This window comes from Ailuropoda melanoleuca, chromosome 6, assembly GCF_002007445.2.
Source record: "Ailuropoda melanoleuca isolate Jingjing chromosome 6, ASM200744v2, whole genome shotgun sequence".
In the NCBI taxonomy this organism is placed as follows: domain Eukaryota; kingdom Metazoa; phylum Chordata; class Mammalia; order Carnivora; family Ursidae; genus Ailuropoda; species Ailuropoda melanoleuca.
This window is the reverse complement of record NC_048223.1, coordinates 59,169,940-59,195,572: the sequence shown is the minus strand read 5'-3', so window position 1 is coordinate 59,195,572 and position 25,633 is coordinate 59,169,940. Positions and strand designations below refer to the sequence as shown.

Genomic DNA, 25,633 nt, shown 5'->3' with positions numbered 1-25,633 from the left:
CCCCATGTGTATCTGCATCTGAAACCCCTCTTCTTAGAGGGTTACCAGCCCTGTTGGATTAGGGCCAACCCTAAGGACCTCTTTTTCACTTAATTACCTCTTTAAAGATCCTCTCTCCAAATACAGCCACATTCTGAGGTACAAATCAGCCTGTAACTTAACTTCCTTGATGAGAAAATAAGGTTCATGGAATTTCATTTTTTGCCTTAGCTACCAGGGAACCTCAGAGCTAAATGTTTCAGTGGATTATAGCAATTATTCATAGCCTGTTTTCTGATACAAATTTCAAAGTGAAATTTTTCTCATCATTTCATTCACTTACTCTCTCATCCAACAAATATTTTTGTACAGATTCTCTAAATCAGATGCTGTGAGTACTATACGCTGAGAATTCAAAGGATAACAAGACAGAGTTTCTAGCTTAAAGGGGTTTAACAACCTCTGGGGGGTAGACAAGCAAAATAGCCAAGAGAACACGGTGACGCACATACACAAGTATAAACATATTAATCCCTGTATATCTAGAAAAAGAGAGAGAAGTGAGCCATGGGAGCATGTAAGTTAGATAACACTGGAGGGAGTTGGCAGTAAGGGTCTAGGGCAGAGCTCCCGGAGAGCATCAGCAATGACAGGACAGGCCGGGCTAGGACTCACAATGCAGACCGAGGCTCTGATTTATGTGAATATAGACACACCGGCCAAAACGCTTTTTCTGTCTCTGATTCATTAATTAAGCCTTACCGAAGAACCACATGTCACACTGCCCACTAGGCCAGGCTCGCAAATTTTATTCTACTATTTCAAAAAGAGATTAGCAAAGATTGAGTGACAGGGTATAAGTTGAATACAAGTCCTCTTGAAGAAAGAAGGTAAGTGCATTGCTCACACTCCCCATAAGGATCTGTATTTACAGCATAATATTCAAGGCTCCCTTCATGAATCTGAATTATCTGTAATAATTTAAATGATGATTAGCATATTCAGCTTAAGAAGGTAGGCAAGTACTATATATATGTGTATATATACATATATATACATATACCTATATATATTCTATTGCAGAAATATTTTTTGATGTAATATTAAAATATTAAAGGATGTAAAGGTCCATCCCTCTCTCCCAAGCTACCTGAAAAGTTCTACCGTTCAAAATAATGGTACCTTCAAGAGCTCCATATAACTAATAAGAATTCGTGGGCACCTGGGTGGCTCAGTCGTTTAAGCATCTGACTCTTGATTTCAGCTCAGGTCATGATCTCGGGAGATGGAGCCCTGCATTGGGCCCTTTGCAGGGCGTGGAGCCTGCTTGAGATTATCTCTCTCCCTCTGACCCCTGCCCCTCCCACCCACACATTTTCTCTCTCTCTAAAAATAATAAAAAATAAAAAAATTGATGATGTTAATCATTGTCACTGACTATATGGCATAATTTTGCCATATATTATCTCTAATCCTCAAAACCTTACAAGAGCTCCTCCATATAGGTGCTATTATCTTGATTGAAAGTGAGAGGAACTGAGGCTCTGAGAAGTCACATTGCTTCCTCCAAGGCCCTACTCTAGGAAGAGGACTGTGGGACGCTGAAGCTTGGTTTCCTTCCCTCACTTAGGGAAACCTAGGAGAATCCACAGCTCAGACAGTGCTCACTGGTAAGGTGAAAGGCACCGCACAGCAAAACGCTTCAAGACACAATATGTATGAGTTCAATTGTGGAGAAATAAGTTAAAAACACAAATTTGAAAAGGAAACCATCAGAAAATGGACACTGACAAAAATAATTAGAATGGACAATAATGGAGATCTAATAACATGTTATTTAAAAGAATTTTAAAGTCAGACTTAGGGCTTGTAGCATGAACTGTACCTAATAAAAGCTAAAATACAAAGGAGGGCCTGTTACGTGGAGGAGAGCAAGTGACCAGGTCTACAGAACCCTCAACGTCAGAACAGACATGGTTGGGTTTAAGTTGTGGGCCTCCTGTGGTGGAAAGAAGTGTCTTGAAAGTTCCTGAAGGGAGAGCTAGAAGAATGAAGAGGATACGGTATATGTAGCAGTCCTGCATGGCACGACGTGCTCTTCCCAAGAGCTGTCAAACCCAGGGCTGGGAAGGTGGAGTTGAAAGGGACTCTGTCTGGTGTCAGAAGTGGGCTCATGAGAAATCATGGTGGAAGCTCTCAAGGGGGTGGTGAGCAGAACTGGAAATCCCAGTAGTGACCAAAGGACAAAATGAAAGGTACACTAGGCTGGGAGGAGTCCTGCCAATGCCCCAAACACCAGGCCTTCTGCATTGGTTTCCTCAGATGGTAAATCCAAGGGGAAATAATACCTAACTTCCAAGATTTCCTATAAAGTTAACGTGATACCAAATATGAGATGTAATGAGATACCAAACACATACCCTGCACATAACCAGTGTTCCTAACCTGCTAATGGAATGCTGGTTAAATCTGGATATGAACCACACTTTGAAGGATAAAAAAACGTAAAGCACACATGAGCTACAATTCTAACAGTGGCTCTATTTAGCAGCCAAAATTCCAGTTTTCCAAAACTTTACAGAAAGAAAAAAAAGAAGTTTGCAAAATTCCAGGAATCATAAAATATCATAACAAATCTTACATTTTTTTAAAAAATAAACTTCTGATTAATGAAAAGTATGCAAATATTCATTTTTTTAAGTCAAAATACACTTTCCAGTAAATGAATATATAAGATGATCAGTGACTATGTTCAGGTATTGTAATTGACATCTCATCTGTTTCATCTGCTAGTAAATGTCAATATTCTTGTAGACAAAATTGTTTATAAAATATTATACATAGGGGGGCACCTGGGTGGCTCAGTCGGTTAAGCATCTGCCTTCAGCTCAGGTCATGATCCCTGCATCAGGCTCCCTGCTCAGCGAGGAGCCTGCTTCTCCCTCTCCTCATGCCCAACTCATGCTCTCTCTCACTCGCTCTTTCTTTCTCTCTAATAAATACATAAAATCTTTTTTAAAAACACTATATATACAACTCCGTGCAAATTAAAGATCCAGGAATATGTTTTTACCTTTTAAAAATATTTTAAATTTAAAAATAGCAATTCACGAACACATCGCCATGGGAGAAAAAATACAAATGGTATATAGGGTAAAAGGTGAAAGTCTCCGTTTTCATTAATCCTTTAATGATAGTAAATTGTGTTGGAAACGCTACCTTCACATTAACCTAGAGCGACCGTGCGCCAGACGCAGCGCTGTGCACATCTTTGCAATGCTCACTGATCGGTTTAGGACCCATCGACCACCCGCTTCATGCTACCGCTGGTAATAACAATGATGACGCCACTCCTATAGACGGACCTAAAGCTTCAGTTTACTGAGTACGTCTACGTACAAGACTACCTCATTTCTTAATGTGGGCGGGGTGAGTGGGTTTGAAGCCAGATCCAGGTGAGGGTAAACGGAAGCAGAAATGTTGTGCTCCCAAGGATCCAACACTGTCTTTCAAGGGACTGGGCCTCCCTCTCAACCAGTAGTGTAATAAAGATGTTTGAAGGTGGTTACTCAAAAACTACATAATGGTACAATGTGAAATTTTAAAGTCATGATTATGAATCAACCAACTATACCCGATGAGCTTAGAAATACATAATGGAGAAACTGAGGCAGAGAGAAGTACCAGCTTATGACACGGATGCGTGGGACACTGTGCTTGATAATACTCAAAGCCCCTCCACGCTAATCTGGGGTTCAGAGGACAGATCCCACCAGCTCCACGTGTGCCCCAAGCTTTGTCCTTCTCTCTGTGCTTGGGTGTTAAGCTCTGTGGCCATGGTGACCAAACAGAATGTCCCCCACTTGTCTAACTCCTACAAAAAGAAGCGGTCCAGTCCTACTGGGAACTCCCCCTGCAAGGCTACTTCATTCATTTTATTTGCGCCAGGGAAGAATTTCAGTCTTTTCTCTGGTGTGGGATCACCTCCTGGTCACACCGGAGCCTGTAGGATACGGTCCTTTGTTGGAATGAGAGGACTTTGCATAAGGGTGTGGGTTGGAGGTGGGGGACTCCCAGTCCACACGCGGCTCTCAGGCAGCCTCGAAGGACAGAGAGAGGGTGGATGGAGAAAGGCAAGTCACTAAACAGTCTTGTCTTCAGAGCCCAGTTTCCTGCTTGTTTTTCCTGAGCTGATCTTAAGAACAACTTCTCGTGTCAGTGCCATGATGCCTCCACGCGCCAGGAGCATGAGCAGGACACCTGCCTTTTGTCTCACTGCCCAGCCTTTGTCCAAGCGGTTTTTCTGCCTCGTGTCAGGTCATCCTCCACATTTCAGCTGAGCTGTCACCTCACCGAGGAACCTCCCTGACCTCCTGCGTCCTGACCTGGGGCTCCCTCTGTCCCACGGCACCTGAGCCCGTCATACATAGCTGATGTATGATGGACATACATCATACTGGTCAATGGCTGACCAGTGGGTAAACTGCTTGCAGGCAGGGCTGAGTCTTTTTGCCACTGTACATCTGACCCTGGCACAGAGCTGACGGTACATAACCCTTCACTTAATAGGCTGGGAGAATGAGCAGGAAACGAATTTCATTTTTCTTTTGTGGCCAAAATCTAATTGGTGACATCAGTTGAATTTGGAAATCCAAGCAAGAGAAATTAAAGAATTGTTTCTGGTGTGAGACCTTTGTAAATATCTCCTCAGCCTCTAAATATGAGCCTGGATTGCAATCCTCATCCTTCCACTTCCACACCTACATAGGGTAAAACTTTAAAGTTTTTAAATTTTCCTTAAAATTTTAAAAGTTAAGAAGACTGGAGTTCGTCAATGAATCTGGTTAAGTAATTGCCAATGAAACGCTAAATATGAATTCAGTTTTTTATACGCTCATATACATAACCACGCCACTTAGAGAATTTTAAATGTAAAGAATAGTGTGACTCTTTCTGATTTTTCCATGCAATATGTAGTTATTTCCAAGTTTCTGCTCTATCCGGGCTGTTTCTGAGATGTGAAGTGTGGGGGTTTGCATTTCTGATAATCCAAAATTCCTAGTTTCCCTGCGGCCCCACCATTCATGCAATCAATGACATTCACATCTTCCCAAAGTATGTGGGTATTTTTACGTAACTCTGCTCTCCCTGGAGATCCGAAACGGACATTCCGGGAGGCAGGGAGATGCTGCAGGGAGCTAGAGCTTCCCCAGGCCTGTGTCAGGGAAAATGTCAGTGTCTCAGAGAAAACCCATATTCCGCCCGCCCCCCACGTACTTCAGCTTGTGGTGGGAGCTCGTGCTGGTGGCTGAGGGAGGGCTGGGCACAGGGCACAGAGTGTGGGGGGTGCAGCTGAGCTCCAGGCCCACTGGAGCACACGGAGGTAGAGAAAACATTGAGGAACCAAAGAGAGTGGTGGAGAGGACGAGGCCACAGAATGTGGGTCCTCAGAGCCGGGGGGCTAATGGCAGGGTCAGTAGACCCCAGGAGTGCACCCTAACCGGTCAGGAGCAGCCATTCCCCTATAGGTACCACCAGCATACCCAGTGACCAGGATGGGGCCAGGCATCTGAGCCATGGCCAGAGGGGTTGCCCACCTCCACTTGCCTCCCTGGGTCTGGGAAAGCTCCTTCCTGTACCCAGGAGGCGAGACTGAATACACAGACGGGAAGACAGGCCCTAAAGACTGAGTTTTGGATTCACTGGATGCTTATTTCCACAGCAACTCCTTCAAGCCTGGAAGGGCTGGTTCCGCTCACTGGGCACTTCTTGGTTCTCTCTCCCGGGTCAGCAGGAATAAGGACTCCAGAGCAATGTGTGGTCAGGTACAAGGTAACATGACCTTTTCTTCACACATCTGACCAATTTCAACCCACTGTGTTATCAGGCATCTTGTGGAAAAATTGTTACGAAATCATAAAAACAAATATAATACTGTATTTTTTTTTGTAAGTGAGGCTGTCTAGAAGAAATCACAACATTGCCAGGAGGAAGATAAACACAGCAACAGAGAAACTTCACACTAACTTGCGAGCACCCCTCAGGCTGCACCAGCTGAAGCCATCTCTCTGCAAGGTCTAGCCCCGTGTCCCCTCTTCTAAGGAGCTTCTCCGGTCTCTGTCCCAAATGCCCTGCTTGAATCTGTAGCTCTAACGTCTTGGCCGGTGGTACTGCTTACCTCCCCTGTGATCTTCTGCTCTGAGTTCTTTGCTCTGCCTCTCCCAGAGTCATCCTCATAAAGGTGGACCGAACAAGCCAATGAACACTAGCAAGTTAGTTCCTGGTAAAATCACGGAAGCCTTCATCTTTTAAGCCCTTTGATGATAATGTCATTTGCTCTAAGAATAAAATCTCTCTTCAAGTCGAGATTCTCTTTAAGAATCTCTGAATGTTTAATATGTAAGGCCGTCATAAATTAATAAAAAAAAATCCAGATATTTTTCCAACCATGGTGAGCAAAAGCATCCTAACCAAGGAAGCCCTTGCGGGATCTGTGCATCCTGGCAAACAAAGATGATGTACACGAATTTCTAATGTGCTTGGAAGAGCAGTAAGACAACAACAATCCTGCTAGTGTCAATGAAGGACATCTGCTATTTAAATGGCTTTTTTTCCCACGATCCTTCAGTAGGCTACCATGAGGTGACAGAGCCACAACCCAGCAGCAGTGTAAACTTCAGGGTCAGACCTGACTAATTCCATTAGGCAATCTGAGCACAAAACAGGTTTCAAGATCCCTGCTCCTGGAACATTCACAATGCGGCTGGAACGTACCCGTGGGGTCTCCGGCTGGGTCCTCCGAGCCACCATGAGTAGCAGCTGTTGTTGAAGCGCGCTGACCGCTGGGTCTCCAGAAGAAGGATCCTGACTCTCGGAAGTGGTGGTGCTGGAGGAGCTGATCTGCATCTCTCTGGGGAAGGCAAAAGACAAGCCCTGGTTACGTGGGAGTATGGAATCGTCTGTTCATTACACACGAGCACAGGACACTAGGGATCCCCAGCGCAGGGAGCAGCTAAGCCCTTACAATCGTTACCGTCTTACATGCGCGGTTAAGCGGCTGACATTTGGTATACGTGACGCTATCATCAGGCAGAAAGGCAATCATCCTGCACACATTCAAATGACTCAGGCTGTCCAGAGGTGCCGTGTGCGGGGGTAGGTAGGTCGATGCCTGGTGTTCTAGAAATGACGACCTTAATTTTCTACATAGTTAATGGATGGGAAGGTGGAAGCAATAGTTTCTAGCTTCATATTTTGCAAAAACAATAAATAGGAGTCTGGGCAATTCCAAAGACAGCAATCAGGAAGAAACGCTATCTACCATCTCTGCTACCTCCCCCAACCCCCAACACACTCCGCATCCCCTCCTTGCCCCCCCAACCCCACCCAAAGCAAAGTAAGAGCACAGGGGGTGCAAGAAATGCCTCAGGTAATTGGAAAAGAGGACATTACTAAATTAGTCGTAATCTATATTTAAATAGTTTCATTGTCTTTAATCACATATAGGTTGACAGGATGTAAATTAATAAAACTCTTCCAGAAATCTCAAGCCTGGCATCTTTCCTCAGAAAGCAAAAACTAGGACACATTTCTCTATCTGCTTTTCTAGCAGGGTGCCGATAACCTTGAGGGGGCAATATTGACTGCCTACCCTACAGTCATTTCTAATAGAATTCCTGCAAACATAACTTCAATTGTATTCACGCATCCTAGACGATGGCTTCAAAAGACAGACTAGGTCCCTCCCTAGTCCCAGGGGTCAATCCCGGTCATTTTATGTGCATCACTTTAATCCCATTTACCCTGTGCCAGTGCCTGGCTTTGGGAAGAGAGAACGTATCCTAAGTGGCCACCGTGGAGCAAAGGGGAAACAGCACAAGTTTACTTATTTCTTAAAAGGTAACAAAAGTAAGACACTCTCTTACTCTTGGCCTTTAGATGCTATGTGAATAAGAAACATTCGGGGCTGGGGCAGCCACACTGTCACCATGAGGAACAAGCCTAAGGATAGCAGAGCTGAGAGAAATTCATATCCTGATGACAACACTGGGTGTCTGAATTAACCAACCTTGCACTGATCATATCTTTGGACTTCCTGTCTAACGCACTGTGATTTTGGGTCTTATAGAACTTGCAGCCCAAACTGCCTCAAGAATATAGATGCTACATGAACGTAATGCCTTTCTGATTTCTATCCTCACAGTTCATTACAACGTCTCTGACAGGTTTTTGGATCTTTCTTTTTCCTTACTCCTTACTACTGTATTCACAAACACATAAATATTTATTCTCATCAGAACAGAGTTTGAAATAGTCCCTGTGTGCACATACACGCTTCTCTACATGTTTCAGACATAATTCGTGACTATTTGATGATACATTCAGTAAAGGCGTCCCTGTAAAGAACCATTCAGGAGATATCATATCTTAAAGTCAGGATTTAAGAAGCAAATCAAGGAGTCCATGAAGTTTGCAAACTTAAAAATCCTATCTTTCCGTTATTTGGATGGCTGTTCCACAAACAGTAACATTTTTTACTAACAGAGAAAAGAACCAGGTAGGTTTATAAAGGCAATGTTCATTCACACTGTTTGCTCTGTACAGAAACCAGTGAGCCCTGTAATTCTGTTCTTCCATTGCTAAATACAATAGGACTGAAAGTGCCTTGCTCAAACAAATTCGGGGAAATCTAAATCTCAGGTAAACCAGAACTTCGCTAAAACCAAAAGATTAGTCTGACTTCGCTGTCAATAATGTAAGTGATGACTAGAACCTGGCAGGCGTGGGATGGAAATGTGTGCTTCTGTGGGAAAACCTAGAGAGTGAATAGCACCCTCTATTGCCAACCGAAATAAACTAAGAACGGGCTATTGTGTAAGGTGTAACAGACAGCTGGTAGAGCCAGCCTCCCCCTGCTGGTGCTTCCTGCCACAAACGTGATACAAAGGAAGTGTTAACACATCTCAGTTGGTATCTGCACATTACCTAGCATAGTAAAATAATAATAACAACAAATAACTTTTTTTTCTTATTGAAGCCATTTAAAAGTCCCGTGTAAAAATCTAGGGTTTGGTTTCTTTTCAAAACCTTTGGATAAGTTCTAGAATTAAATGAAACGAGGCTTGAATTATTGCTCTCCTAATTACTATCTGTGACTCTAGGCATTTGTTGTCCTTGCTCAAATCTCTCACCTGTAAAACAGGGAAGAGATCTCCTGCAAAGGGGTTGTGAGAATTCAGAGGAGGTAGGTAACCACCAAATGGTGTCTCCCCTATAGTAGACACTTAATAACTCTACCTTACCGTTTTATTTCTTTCTGTTGAAATAGGACCTGATTTTGTTTATTCTCATATTAAACAGCAACATGATTCCAACGCTTTTCATACACATACATTAATTCTTGTTGTCTCTATTAGCATGAATGGGGAGAGAGTGTCACGCGTTCAACTCGCACCTAAGACTCTTTGTTTTATAAAAAGAGACCCAAACGGCTTATTAAGTCCTCTCTTAACTAACCTCTTTCATGGAAGTTGAGTATTCTAAACAAAGCATGAGGATATTAAGAAAGATCCTTGTCCTAGTTTTAGGACTGGCAGGTCCGAAGCAGAAAGCCTGTGTCCTGCTTTGTACATACAGGCTTCCTATTTGGCCAGCAGGAGATGATTCAATGTTACAGTCAGCACGGCTCAACCAGAAGAGATTTCCCCCTTTACTTAGATGTTGTTCTTGGGGTCCTGATGTTGTGGCTGTAATCCTTGTGCACCAGCTAGCCCACTCAAGAACCAAAGAGGCAGTGGTGTCGCAAAAATTACCCAGTGGACAAGAGTCTTCCTACTGATCCTTAAAGAAGACCTGTCCGTCTTATACTTACAGCTCTTCTCAGACTACCTGCCGCTTCTTTCCCCTTTTTTAGCTGTGCACTGTGGGCTGCACAATGATCTAAAGAGTCTCTGTTTGGGGCGCCTGGCTGGTGTGGGTCGGTTGGGTGTCTGACTCTTGGTTTCAGCTCCGGTCGTGATCTTGGGGCCGTGGGATCGAGCCCCACTTCGGGCTCCATGCTCAGCATGGAGTCTGCTGAAGATTCTCTCTCTCCCTCTGCCCCTCCCGCTCACGCTCCTCTCCTCTCTCTCTCTAAAATAAACAAATAAATCTTTTTTTAAAAGTAAAAATAAATACATAAAAATAAAAAGTCTCTATTTTACTAACTTCTCTATTTTACTAACTTAAGGACAGAGATTTCCCCTCATATTAATAAATATAACGTGAAAGAGCTGAGTTTTAAGAGAGAGTTCCTTCTCTAAAACAGTAACATTCCAACCCTGTAGTAAAACTACACTCTGAACTACCATAGAACAATACTTGCATATCTGGTCTTGATTACCCGCTCTCTGGTTCATCTCTGGTAAACTAGTTTGGTTCAGGGTGATGGCATCGATAAATTGGTTTAAACTAGACTGAGCTCAGAGCAATAAGCAGAAATAGTGGCTAATGATAGAAGTTAGTAAAGAAGCAGCCACTAGAAGGAAATAAAGACACGCCAGGAGTTAGCAGCTGGTCTGGGCCGGAATGGTGACTCCTGTATGGGCAGAGCTGGGCCCCAGAAGGATGGTGACAGCGTTCCACCGTATTGTACTCCCCCGGTTTTCATCCCATTCATCTAGGCTTCTATAAGTAACTATCAAAATACATGTGCTGCTTCTATACTTTCCCATTAATGTGGGAAAAAAAATTCCTGAACTTCTTCATCTTCCCCAGATCTCAAAAACTATGGCCCACCATCTAGAGAAGGAGGGCCTCTCTTTCTGCCGCTCCCTCTTGTTTTTCAGGCTTCCTCGGGGGACACAGGAACAAACCGCCCGGGGAAGAGGGGGCAGCCTAAAAATGTGAGGCACAGCAAGCAACATGTTCCATATTTAAGGATATTTAAGTAAAGGATATTTAAGTAAAACAGCGCTGTTTTGAAAAAAATGACCTTTACTCTTGAATTTTAACGGGGGTTCTAGATTTAAAGTCTGCAAACAGCTCTCCTTTCACAGGTAAAATTCACCTACGCTTTTGAGCACATGGAAGGAGAGGGACAGGGCCTCCAACATGGGGTCTGCTGCCACCATGTGGCGGTGGGGGGAGTGACCACCAAAACAGAAGTCCATGGTGCAGGAGGCCTTCATGGGGAAGCAGAAAAGGGGCCTCAGCACAGAGGTCTTTTAGAATCGACCTCACAAACTTTCCATCCTTATGACTCTGTGGCTGGATGAAAACTTAATCTCTCCTTCGTCCAAGAACCCAAAATAAGGACCAGAGTGGACGGATCAGAGTAAGACAGAGGATACAGACGTTTGGAACAGTGGAAACTCTTCAAAGGCAAAATTCTGGATGCGCCTGTGTTTCCTACAGATCTCTTCCACCTCTGTGTGATCGAAAGCATCCTGATCCCCCCAAAGTGTTTTTTTTTAATTTAAAGCAGTACACACATAACTCTCCACTTTGCAAGTCGGCACAGTAATGTAGCTATATGTAAATATATATATGTATATATTACTATAAACATAGTAACGTAGGTATAATGTACTAATGTAGCAAACTCTGAAACACTTATGACTAGAGTTCACATTTTCAACTTAAACCTGAATGGGACACAGAACTGAACATATCCAATACTGGGAGAATTCACATTTTTCTCCACATTTTGAACACCTGGTTGACTAACTTCAATACCCCATGCTTTAGTTCAACTAGTCCAAACCAGGGATCACGATTTCTTTTGACTAATGAAAAAAACAAAACAAAACAAAAAAAGAGTTCTAAAAGAGATAATTATTTTTTGCAACTTTCTGCTACTTGACTTCTTTGGGAAACAGGGACATATCACTGTGGCTTGAAAGGGCTTTCCTGAGAGCTGTTCCCAATGAAAAGGAAAGTTTTACTGAGATACGGGCCAGAAAGACTGGTAATGTCAACAAAAGAGTAAGAATTCTAAAGAGGCAACAAAGAGTGAGTGCAGGGCTTCGATGCACCTTCGGAGCAGAGTGCTCAATGGGTTTAGAGATTCAGCAGTGCCCAAAAATAAGCCTAGTTTATAACCAGAACAATATCTGCTTCGGGATGTACTACAATGATTCATAAGCAAGTAAAAGCCAAAAATAAGTGAATCCAGATAAATCATTACGCTATTACCCAACCTACTCCACGTTTTCAATTAAAAACAACCGAGGTACAAAAATCCCCCAATAAAAATCCTACAAACTAAGATGTTCCAGGGGCACCTGGGGGGCTCAGTTGGTTAAGCATCAGACTCTTGGCTTAGGCTCAGGTCATAATCTCAGGGTCGTGGGATGGAGCCCAGTGCTCCACTCAGAGGCAGCCTGTCCCTCTCCCTCCCCCTCTGCCCCTCCATACATGTGTGTACAGGCGCACTCTCACTCTCTCTCAAATAAATAGATAAAATCTAAACTATTGTTCTCCAGAATGAGTCTTCCATTCCGTGGACTACTATGCCTACTTTTTGAATAATAGATGTTCCAACTGAATGTAAATAATATGTCTTTCCATCAGATTTCACTGGAAAGCAAACAATATGCATTTTGTAAGCATTTTCTTTAGGTGGTTTATGACACTGGAAAGGCCAGATTAATACTGAAGCATGGTTACATATCTTTCACAGAAGAAAGCTCTGCTGTGTTACTTGGAAGAATTTATAGATAAAAGAAACGTAAATCTTTGCTGAACAAAGAAAAGAAACTATCAAGCTTTAATTGCAAGACCTACAGAGGAAATGAACAAAAGTCCAGTCTGCAACGAACCTTTTAGACACAAGACACACTTTCCAAACAGAGAGCCTACATCGACTTTATTCTCTGGGCAGACTACTGACTACACCTTTCTAGGTAGACTCGTTCATTTTAGGCTCTGAGCTACTGAATCAGTCCTATGTGCTGGGTAATGAATTTATCCTCTGCAAGTTCTTAAGTAGCAGCTCCAAATGCTGCAGTCGAAGCCATGGTTCCCTCCTTCCAGCATCTGGGGAAAGCAGAACTATGTTAGAGAGCGTCACCAAACGTACCTGCTTTATGGACAGTTATTGTACCACCGGAAAATGCTGCTTCTATTTCCTTGGCAGTTAATGAGAAATGCACTGGTTCCCGCAATGACAGTGAGAGCAAGGAGGGAAATTTGTTTCCCCTCCTGGTTTCCTCCAGGAATCCCCAAAGAGACATGAGTGTTACATTGCAAACAATTCCCCATTCATGCTTGGGAGTCAAGGATATAAAACTGTCACATGGCAACTGGGCTGAACAATGGCAAAGAGGAACGGCTTGCTTGCCAGTAATAAGAATCAGTGGTTTAATGGCCTAGTTGGAAGCAATCCCAGCCACTGAAGTTGCCTTACAGGGAAAAAGCTGCTTTTCCACTATCTTCCACAGCTGAATGGCTTAGCAACAGCCCTAACTAGGAATCCTTCCAAGTTCGAAATCAAAGTTTATATTTCTTGTAGTGGGAGAACTCAGCGTTTACCGGCATGAGAAGCCAGGGATACAATATTAAAGTACCTCCTCGAAAATTGCGACAGAGGCCAAAATGTTGGAAGACAACAGGTTGATGGGAGAACGCAAAGTACTTAACCTCCTTAAAATCTCATAAAGTAACTCAAAAAAGTCAGGATGCTTTGCTCTACAAGGCCGTTAGTGAACTTGAGCCCCTGGCCCACTGCTTGTGTTTGCAGATAATAACAACAATGTCCTTATGGCAGGCACCATCCAGCACTGCAGAGATCTATGATATTTAACATGTAAAGCCAACCAGTGAATTGATTACTATATTATTTACATTTATGGATTAGGAAACTAATACCTAACATGGTTAAGCAAATGGATCAATGTCAACCAAAAAGTTCCTATGAGTGCAGGAACCGAAACCTGGATTGGCCTGAGACAGACGGTCGTGGGCATGCCCGGTGGTACTAGGGATCCCGATGTCCCATCACAGTCCCCTTCCACGTGGACACAGAGAACTACTGCCTCAGAATGCATGGAATACAAGACAGGAAAATCTAATATCAGCTGCAATCTCTGATTTCTATATACAGTGGGCTTAAACTGTCATTTTGCAGGTTTGTTTGAGTTTTGGGTTTTTTGTTTTGTTTTGTTTTGTTTTCATTTGGGGGCTTTGGGGGCCATTTTCCCACTTACAAAAAGAAGATAACATTCTGTATTCAAATGACCAGGCAAACTGCTAAGGCTTCTGGCTCTTTCATTCCAACCATTGCAAGGTGAGGGCGTTATTTGTTGATGTTGTCTTGACAATCAATCCCATGTTCATCAGATTGCTTCTGTCTATAAATGGGTCAGATTGCTCCTGCCACCGGCAGAAGAAAGCATGAACTGCCCAACCAGTCTTCATGGCCCCCAGGGCCTGACTCCACTCCTCCGATTCAGCTCTTCGCCTGCTCTCCCTAAATGGCCAGCTGGTGTGCGCTCGGTCCAGAGCTCCAACTGGGCTACCTGTGTCATGTCCAATGATTCAATTTGATTCAGTTCAGTTATTTACTGAACATCTAACTCAGAGGGCTAAGTGAGGGCTCTAAAGGCACACTTTCCTCCAGACAAGTACAGTCCAGAGAGATGGGAGTCCTACCCAAATAAATGAAGTACCAGAGAGAATGTGATAAGCCCTCCTCTGACGGTGGCACGGAAAAGTCGTTTCATTTTCGCAGTAGGGATTGATCAGATAAAGAAGTATAAGGGGGCAGATTGTAATTTGTGCTTTAAGGGATGATTATTCCAAAGGTAGGACTGAATGGAGAAGGGCGTTCAAGGCAAAGAACAGCAGATGCTTAGAGAGGAAGGGCTCCTGTGGGCTTTGCAGGGGGGGCGCTGAGGGACAGAGCTGAGCAGGGGTGTGGAGAAGCGGACTCACTGCACACCTGTCCAGACGTGCGCTGGGGACCACATAATGGCATCTCCATGGGGGGGACGCTCCCCAGGAGACTCAGGGTGCGGAGTGAAGGCCCAGACTTCAGAGCAGGAATGGACAACCAGGTGTCCACAGGCCACAGCCAACCACACATGTCATCTGTGGCCTGTGGTATTTAAAAAAAAAAAAATTAAAGCAGATAACATGAAACAAAATAGAATTTTACAAATAAATGTGAATTTTTAGCTCTTTGCAGAAAATACTGGAAAATCCGGTCAGGCCAGGCTTACCGGATCAGGCCTCAATGGGCAGAAGAGAAGCAGCAGCAGCTCCCTGTAGCCGAGATAAATGTCCTCCAGTGGACTGCCGTGGCCACCACTCCTACCATCTGACACCGGCCAGCTTGCCCTGGCTGTACTCCCTGCCTGGGAGCCATGGAGCTCTGAGGCTGTGGCCCCCGCTGGGGGAGAGGACCAGGGAGGGAGATTTAGGTGTCCAGAGGCCACTTACTAGCCACTGAGGTTGAGCATGTTTCTTAGACAGTCTTACTTCCTTTGCTGTGAAATGGAGCGAATATCACCTGCCTCCTTTCTGTCACGCAGGTGAAATTAGATAATTTATGACTTAGCGGAGTGCTTTACACATTACACATATTTAGCAAGTGGTGGCCACCACTGCCAGAATTATTAGAGGGAAATGCTTCCTTTGGGGCCAGTAACTGCCATAATATTGCCTCCCACAGAAAGAACGGAGGTGTGTTGGAACACGGGTGTAAGGTGTGAGGGACCTGGCCCTTCTAAGTGGCAAAATCCTAACCCGTGGTCTTGCACCTGATCACCTGCCTTCCGCTCTGGTATCCTTCTTTACCTTAGAGATTGAGAGGACGCTCTCTGCCTTGCACACCCTTCATGCAGTGGTACGTTAATGCAGGGGTTAAAGTATTTCAGGTGAGGGGCTCCTGGGTGGCTCAGTTAGTGAAGGCTCTGCCTTTGGCTCAGGTTGTGATCTCAGGGTCCTGGGATCAAGTCCCGCATCAGGCTCCTTGCTCAGCAGGGAGTCTGTTTCTCTCTCTGCCCCTCACCCTGCTGTGCTCTCTCTCTCTCTCTCTCTCTGTGAAATAAATAAAATCTTAAAAAATAAATAAGATAAAATAAAATATTGCAGTTGAACCAGCCTGCTTGCTTTTATCCTATTTACAATAGTTTTTCCTTCACACAGCCAGTTCAAAGATACCCAAATCATCATTACAACATGAACTGCCATGAAAGCCAAGGCTTATCACGAACCCAAAGAAATCAGCCTCCTATGAGGGGCGGCATAGCTTTCATTGTCCCCAGATCTGGGGAGGACTTTGAGACTGTTGGAATACCCAGCATAAGCCCGTCAGACAACAGTTTAAATCCAGAAGATCAGCTGACTGCAGAGCACAGAGCCATTTTTCCTGAGCATGAGTTAAACAGATGGCAGCCCCTGAACCACTTTCCCAGAGCTACCAAGGGAACTGCTTCAATGCTATGGTTTCCTTAAGTGAAGTGACTTGAGTTTTGTTCTCACGTACTAAACAGGAAGCACTGTACATGTCCTATGCCCAAAGGAGCCACTGAATTGCCACAACACCCCACAACAAAGTCCCCTCTAAACGACGAACTTATTTCAAAGCATACAGTCTAGAGAACATGGATAATCTCAACAGTCTGTAGGTGTGAGAGCAAACATGTATATTATTCCATCTTATCAGTGAAGAACGACGAGGAGATGATATGCATGGCTACATGCCATTCTTTGCTAGAGCTCTTAAAACCAATGCCCTGTCAAATTACCTTGGGGAGAGGGCCGGTGGACAAAGACAGAACTTGTGAGCTGGTGGGCCATGTACTCTCCATCGGCATGCTCACACCCAAGAAATGTTAGTGATGACTAGGGACATTATATAAAGCTTTTCTTGAAGGGCAAATCTGCTTTTACAAAACTTGATCATTATTCTCTTTAAAGAAGTTCAGTAATTAATCGAATCAAATTGAATCAAACCATTTTACCAGAAACAGAGTCCTCAGGGGTCATCTGTTGAGTTTTGCTCCCCTGCATCCATCCACCTTACTCCAAATTTCCCTCTGAAGAGCTACCCCCATACTTTCTCAGACGGAACCTACAATCCAGCTCTGCACCTGAACGTAGAGCTAAGCGAAGTACTTGCCAGGAGCATGGCCCAGCCAAAACCTATCAGACTCAATGAGACTTACATTGGGGTTTATGGGGAAGAAGCACGCTGTCCTCACTGGACTTGAATGAGAGAAGAAGACACAGGCCTGGGGCTACGATAGGCATCTTCCGACCACTGGAGCTGGGTGTTTGAGAGTGGTGTCAAAATCACAGGAAAGGGAGAGTGATGGAGAAAGAGAAATCACACCCTTGAAATTATCTACAAGATGTCTCAGTTATGTGACCCAAAACTCCCACGGTGATGAGGCCTGTTTGACTTGGATTCTCTTGTGTGCAACAGGAAGGGGGTCTAACTGTGGTATGTACATGAAAAGGCAGAGCTCGGGAAGGACTGACCCGAGACTCTCTACACAGCTTCTCAGGGGTGCTCAGCACAAACACGGGCAGCAGCGCCTAGCAGCTCTGAGAAGCTAGGGCTTCACCTGGCAGAAAGCTCTCGAACTCCGAGGAAATGCCCCGTGGCAAACTGAAGCCCAGGCAGCTCTAGAAATGGAGGGCACGTTACAAAAGGGATCGAATCTGGGGAGGATGTGCAGGGGAAATGAAAGAAACGAGACTTCAGGGGAATTTAATAAGGAGAGAGCACTTAAGGGGAGAATGGGAGTTAGAGGATAGCCGTGCAAGAGCCATGGCCTAAGGAGGTGGGGCCCACAGGAAACCAGGTAGACATTCTCTCTGATCGTGATTTGCACACTGTACATTTTTAGTTTTTTAAGGCTCTGGATGCGTGACCTTGTGCTAACTGCCATTACTGGCAAATGCAATTAAAATATTTACTGAGGGAGAAAGTGAAGCACATTTGTCCAGAAAAATAAGAGAGCCTTGTAACTTTATTTTGGGATAAGGTAAGGGCCTTATAATTGTTCTAAATTTAGTTTAAAAACATTACAGCTTCCAAATGAGGATTGCAGAAAAATGGGACAGCTTTCAAAGCTGTGTTCACACAGAATTGAATATTTGGCTTGAGAAAGCTGCCATCTTAAATCCTTAAATCCATCAAGCCACTGTCACGAAATGTCCCGGGGGCTGGGGCTGAGGTGTGGATGGCAAACCTCCCTCTCCTCGCGGGGGACTTTTGCTTGGAGACTTTGCATGTTTCTTGGCTGGAGAATTTTGTTTTCTGTCTATTTTGACTGGAATGTGGGCACCTGAGGGAGACAGAGGATGAGGGGAAGGAGAACATGCCCATTTCCCCACAGGAATGACTCTGGACGCAGCACCCAGCTTCAGGGTCGGGGCCCAGGTGGGACGGTGTGGCCTGGGGCAGCCACTGCCCGCAGTAGGCATCAGATCTGCCCGAATGGCCAACACCAGTTTCTTAACGCAGCAGTGACTACAGTGAGGGAACGCAGAGAAGGAGGGCACAGGACACAATCCCAGCTGGAGACCAGCCTGCACTGTCAACTTTCTTCAGGCCCTTGTGAGGCTCCTCCTGGAATTTCCTGGGCATGCACCTTAAGGGAACTTTGACCTTGGGCAGGAGCACTCAACCACAGGCCCTGGGATTGAGGATCCAGGCGTGAAGCCTAAGGTATACCAATCACACCACAAAGGACTCCCGTAAGGTTTCAAATAGACATACAATTCTAATGAAACGTACATGAAACATGCACTTCCACACTTGGAGCAAGTCACTGAGGTGTCTCCACAGGGATTAGCCTCAAAAAATCTTGAACTCCGGAGGTGCCTGGTGGCTCAGTCAGTGAAGCATTCGTTTTTGGCTCAGGTCATGATAACGGGGTCACGAGAGTGAGCACCACTGGGCTCTGCACTCAGGAGGGAGTCTGCTTGAGATCCTTTCGCCCTCCTCCCCCCTACACCTATACCCCCCTCCCCCTCCCCCGCTGCTCAGGCACATGCCAGCTCTCAGCTCCCCTCTCAAATAAGTAAATAAATCTTAAAAAAAAAAAAGAGGGGCGCCTGGGTGGCTCAGTAGTTAAGCGTCTGCCTTCAGCTCAGGGCGTGATCCCAGAGTCCTGGGATCAAGCCCCACGTCAGGCTCCATCCCAGAGTCCTGGGATCAAGCCCCATGTCAGGCTCCTCTGCTGGGAGCCTGCTTCTTCCTCTCCCACTCCCCCTGCTTGTGTTCCCTCTCTCGCTGGCTGTCTCTCTCTCTAATAAATAAATAAAATCTTAAAAAAAAATAAAAAATAAAGAATCTTGAAGTCCAGAATGAACAATGAATTTAGTCCACCACTAGTAAGATTTACAGCTTGCCCAATGCTGCCATGAATCCAGGTATGTTCCAGATACACAAGCTAATTTAATATCAATTTAATTAACATAATTTAGAAAGTTATTCAATACATTCTGAAGGAAGGCAGATAGAACGAGTGTTTAGGTCACCTGTCTACAAAAGAGCTTGCCGTCACTAGTGCAGATGAGAACTATGTTTCTGGTCCATTCCTCGGGACAAATTGAAGACCGTGTTCTCCAGCTGCATCACCGTCTTACCTGAACGGAGCACTATTTTTACAAGATTCCTATTTATATTTACAGGTTTATATTCATTTTTGGACACAGCTACTATGAAAACACTTCAGTTTATTTTTTATTTTTCTAAGACATCAGATTTTCTTTTTCTCGCACACAAAACCCACATGCTTTGACACCGACACCTACAAACGGATTAACACCTTCATTCTATACCAGGATCCTCACTTCATTTACAGTCAGAGTAATTTGCATGTCCCCCCACAACACAACAGCTCCCCAACCTGAAACCAAACCTCCACTTACCGAGCATGAGAGAAACTGTCATAATGTGACGGCTGATGCTGTAAAGGGCCTTCCTTCTGATTTCCAGACTTTAAATAACAGGATCTAATCTCCCCTAGGAAATCACAAAATTTCAGCAAAGATTATTAGACAATTATTGGTATCTGATCATTTCAGCTTATATTTTTTTCAAGTTAGAGGGAACTCATTTTAGACTGTTTTAATAATAATCGTTGGTACTCTAGGTCCATTCTTTATCTTTTTCCACAGAACGGAAATCTTCTTGACATTCCTCTCTAATAATATGCTGACACAAGTTTGCCTCAGTTACCTACTACTTAATTAATTAATTAACTTGCAATCAATTAACTTGCACCATCTCTTAATTCACTTTTATATACATTTGACCCTGGGACAACTTGGGGGTTAGAGGCACCGACCACGCACACTGTTGAAAATCCACTTATAACTTTTGATTCCTCCAAAACTTAACTAGGAATAGCCTGCTGGTGACCAAAAGCCTTACCCATAACACAAAGTTGATTCACACACAGTTGGAATGTTACATGTTTCATATGTTGTTTTCTTATAATAAAGTAAGCCAGAGAAAAGAAAATGTTATTAGGAAAGTCATAGGAAGAGAAAATACATTTACAATACTGCACTGTATTTATCAAAAAAAAGCCCCATGTACAAGTGCACGGTTCAAACCCCGGTTGTTCAAGGCTCCACTGTACTCTCTTCAGTCTGCTGTTTTGTGAGTTTTCATCATGGGTCAGTATGGGTCTGCGTATGCCATAACTGGGGGGTTTTTGTATCATGTGCAAAAAAAGGCTTATCGAGGTGTGGTTTTGATTGGTGACGTGCATGAGACTGTCCCCACCTCAGAATTTGCCGATGAGCAGTGGCTTAGGCGCTGACTGCTGTGTCAGCCTGCTAATGAGGAAAAGCAAGAGATGGAATTAATTTGCAGAGTTAAATTAGCCTGCTAAAGAGGTTCAGGGAACTGAGGTGTGAGAATCAGTTCACTTTGTCAATGTCAATGGTCTCCCCCCAGAAGAGGTTTTAGGAATACCTTCTTAAGGTGACACAGGAGTGTAATTAACTGTGTCTGTTACAAGCAGCTGGAATGGAGACTGAAGGACTGGACCCCACCTTAGAGGTGCCTCCCACCAGGAGGTACATTAATAAGGACAAACAGCAGCCCCCTGGAGGCTTTGATAGAAGTGTTAATGTAGTTCTTTATAATGTAAAAGACTTCTTTGTATTTCTGCAGATGCAAAGGCACTTCAAACCATAAACTACTGATCTGTAGATAGGGTAACCATGTAATTTATTATCCAAATCAGGATCCTTTGAGCGCAAAATAACAAACATTAATTATCTATACCCATCCTCAAAAAACAAGGACTAACATAATATAATAAAAAAATATTAAAAAAAAAAACAAGGATCTATATCCCTTACCTACAGAACTTTGAACTTGCCACTTACCCTTCCTTCCTTCCTTCCTTCCTTCCTTCCTTCCTTCCTTCCTTCCTTCTTTCTTTCTTTTCTTTCTTTCCCTCCCATTCTTCCTTCCTTCCTTCCTTCTTCCTTTTTTCCTTTCTTTTTCTATTTTAAATCCTTTTTATAACAAGGCACTAAAAATACATATCAAGGTCAGATTTTCAACATACATCCAAGAAATATTTACTAGGTGCCAGGCATTGCTTTCCTAAAGTTCACAACTGTGGAGGGGACAACATCATTAATCAAATTATAAGTCAATAAATAATCAGAAGCTATAATACTATCAGAGAAGGAAAAGGATAGGGTGTTCAGAGAGCAAAAAGCATAGGAACCTGATTAAGTCTGGGGAGCCCAGGAAAGGTTTTCCTGAAGAACTGTCTTAAGAATTAAGATATGAAGGATAAATAGCACATTGTGGGCACGGGGATATGCTATGTGCAAAGGCCCTGAGGCAGGAGGGAGCACACTCTGCTCTAAGAATATCATATGTGAGCAATCATAGGACTAAGCCTTCCTGTTCCAAAGTCTAGGACTGAGGCTAAGAGACCACGTGGGCGTGAGAAAGTCACCAGCTTTATCCCTTCTTCCTCACTAGTAAAGAGCTCTAAAGACTTACCATGTTCATCAATGAAGACGTGCATAGCATCCACAGACATCTCATCCTGCACAGATGTTTCAGGCCCACTGATGACTTGCAAGACAGAGCTATCTTGCTGGGACGTCACCCTGTAGATGATCTGTCTTTGTCTGTTGCCCTGGAAACTTAACATATACAAAAGTTTCAAGCACTATTAGGAACTCCTCCTTATCCTTAACAAATCATTAAAAGAAGCAGCCACTAAAATGAAGCTGTGTCATGCTTCGTACCAACGCGAAGCTAAGTAAGTAAGCTATGCTCACAGGGTCGTGATCTTGGCAGGCTCAGTGAGCACGGGGCTGGTGCTAGTGTGGTCTTGACTTTGCATGTCCGGTTTTCCGTGCTTGGAACTGTGTCCGTTAGGCTTTTCACTTTCTTGGATTTCCTCCTTTTTCTCATGGGAGCGGTTATCTGAAAAGCATTGCTTTGTGTGTGAATATAATATTAAATAACAAATTAATGTGAAAGCACTTGGAAATAAGTTACCAAAACTGAAACAAGAATAGACAGAAAATCTATATAGCGCCTATGAATTCAGAATGTGTAAATAAATTTTAATATTACTAATTATGAACATACCCAAATATATTTGAAAAACATAAGTGTGTATATGTTAGAGACAAGTTATTTAAACATCTACGGACACCATCGACTTTATCGATGATTCGATAGTTTATCAGGATTCCCCTGATAGTACTCCAGTGACCACCGGCTTAGCTGGTTGAAAATCACCCATTTAGATTACTTGGGCCTGAAAGGTTCATAACTCATATATGGACAGCATCAGATGAAAAATAAATTTCATAAACAAGCCTGGCTATTTTGGAGCAAGATCCCATTTACCACTTTTAAAATCTTATCCATCATTCCCTCTCACTCATTCTCCATGTCTAGATTTTCAAGGTAAAGGCAGACTCAGTCCCTTCATAAAGTAGACACCCAAGTCTAGCTGACTTTGCACTTGGCCCTGTGGAAGACACAGTGAGATACTACATCTGTTCCTTGACCTGAAAGTATTTTAAGGTGAACGAGAATGCCAAGATCAATAGGTACAGATCGGTCGTTTGAGTTTTTACGATCCTCCTTAAATAACTGACCAAACTAAGAGTCTTAGCTTACACGTTATGCACAATGGAATCCACCCCTAAGGGTCAGCCCTTCCTTGTCTGAGGATATACCCAAAAGCCATTTTTAGAGTTACAATGACCACTCTATTGCCAAGACCAAAGATACCAAGAGCTATCTTCTTCCGAGTAAATTGTCTAAAGAACTCAAGTGAGCAGTTTGAACCTACAGGCCCTTTCGAGACATGCCATTCGAAGAGCCCACCAAGATCTCCCTGGGCCCTCAAAAAGCAAAATTATGTTTGCTTCCCTGGGGTATAAATCACATCATTATGTATATAACAACGTTTTCGTCCTTCAAGAGAAACATGGCTGGCTTCTATGTGAGTCCTGAAGATAAACATTCCCAGCACATCTGTGAAACTACCATTAGAATTTCTTTGATAGAAAAATGTTTGCCTTTCATTTGACAGCTTGTCAAGAGAGAAGTTTTCACAGTTTTCAAGAAACACATTTGTGAGAAAGTGCTATCATAACAAGCAGCTTTGGCCAGTGATCATATCGCATACACGATTACAGAAAGCAAGTACAGACCACCCTCCCCCCTCATGCTACATGTATCTGGACTCATCTGTTCATGTCTCTCATATTTTAGTCGCTCCTTCTCTTAAATGGGTACATTACATATGTCAACATATGGACTATTTGTTTTTCTTTTTCCCTTTAAAATAACACATTTATAGGAATTTTCTGTCTATAAAAAACGGTGCACATTAATTGTATATAATTTAAAGCTAGAGAAAAGAAAAAAATTTTAAATCACTCTCAACCCCACCATGGTGAGTACAGGAGCCAATCTGATACAGGCCATTTTTTTTTTTTTTTTTTTTTTGCCGTATACACTTTTTGTTTTCTAAAAATTAAGTCAAAATATAGATATTTAATGATTATGTTAAAGTATTATAGACATTTAATGAGATTAGATATTCTATGTCATCTAAAAATGGTAGTTACATAATATTACGTTGATACAGCAAAATCTACTGAGCTAGACCCCTATTGTCATAAACTTCCGTTGTTTCAATTCTTCCACACTTTGGATAATTCTTCTGAAAGTATCTCTACCTACATTCATGATTATTTTCTTAGAAATTCTAGAACAGACTGAATATGAAATAGGCAATGGCCAGATACTATATATAAACATAGAACTCTGACCGACAACCGACAGCAACCAGCCTAGGAAGCCAACATACTATGTGTAAGTCAGACTTGTAGGAAGTCAGATCATTATTTCTAGCAAATAGTCCAGGAAGCCAAACAATAACCCCCATAATAATTGGCCCAAAATGGCCAGGACTTGATTAATTACTGGGGGATTCCTTAATTTTTGTCCCTGCTTCCAAACAGAGAAAGCCGAATATGCTCCCATGACCAATCACACAGGATGTTCTAAATAGCCTGCCTCTGGCTTCCCAGCCTCCGATCAGAGCAAACCTGCAGCCTTCCCTCCCTCCACTACAAAGCTTTCCCGCTCCTCCGCCTGCCTTTGAGTCTCTGCCAAAGCACAGGTAATAGTGGCTTAGTCCCTTGCTGTAGCAAGCTCTGAATAATAGCCTTTGCTTCTTCTCATTTGAGTGGTCTCGGTTTATTCCCACAAAGTAAAATAAAGGTGTATCAAAACAAAACAAAATGAAAATATGGTTTTAAAGGCTTTTGATGAGAGTGTGGTTTTTCCTAGCCTAGAACCTTAGTATATACCCAAGGCCTGAAGATAATCATAAAGCCCTTTGCGGAGAGGACCTGGGTTGGAAATATAAGAATACCGTAGACAGAACTCAGAAACCATGTATCTTACAATCGTGCAAAGGCCAAGCATTATTTCACTATCAAGCAGGGGAAAGATGAGGGCACATTGCCTAGGCTGCTGATATCATTCAACACTGTCATGTTGTTTTAGAAATACACTCTGAAGTTGGGTTTTTAGATTACAACACATAACAAGTTATTATGTAGTGACAGAGCAGCAACAAGGTATTACCAATCTCAAAGACATAAGGCACCACTGAAACAGCATCTAATTTGCCACCTTTCGTCCTTGTGTTCCAAGAACTAAAAGACTTATGTCCTTCTCTTTCATCCTTCAATTAAAAACCTCTGTCCTTTCCTGGGAGAGGCATATAATCTACTCTAGTTCCTCCCTCCCTGCTGTACCTTCAGCCTCCTGACAATCAAGCCTGTTCCTTTCCACAAAAAACCTTATAGCATCCATATTTCCTTGCACACCCCTACATTTCCAATTTTATACTATTTGGATTGAATGTGGTTGGCTGAAAAATTCAAGAAGAGCAGAAACTTAAGTGGACAGATCAAATAAACCTTACGTACGGCCTGAGGGGAAATTCGGAATAAAAGTCTGCAATGATCAAGAGGCAAGACTTTTCACATATTTTCCTAATTGGATCCTCATAGTAAATCTATAACATAGCGTTCATTTTTCTTGTTTTTCTGAAGAAACTGTGACTCAGATGGATTTCGTAAGTTGTCCAACCTCACCAGCTGGTACAGCAAAACCAAAATTTGGCCCTGGGCT

The 25,633-nt window shown here is 43.3% G+C and overlaps 1 protein-coding gene across 1 annotated transcript in view; it reads right to left on the bottom strand.

The window, feature by feature from the left end:
* Positions 1 to 25,633, bottom strand: part of PCNX2 (pecanex 2) — a 296,677-nt gene that overhangs the window by 223,564 nt on the left and 47,480 nt on the right. The window contains exons 6-9 of the mRNA XM_034662505.1: positions 22,240 to 22,387; positions 21,956 to 22,101; positions 19,849 to 19,942; positions 6,754 to 6,889 (exon numbers count right to left, since the gene is read on the bottom strand). Coding sequence (XP_034518396.1) covers positions 6,754 to 6,889; positions 19,849 to 19,942; positions 21,956 to 22,101; positions 22,240 to 22,387 — 524 coding nt within the window. The remainder of the gene's footprint in view (positions 1 to 6,753; positions 6,890 to 19,848; positions 19,943 to 21,955; positions 22,102 to 22,239; positions 22,388 to 25,633) is intronic.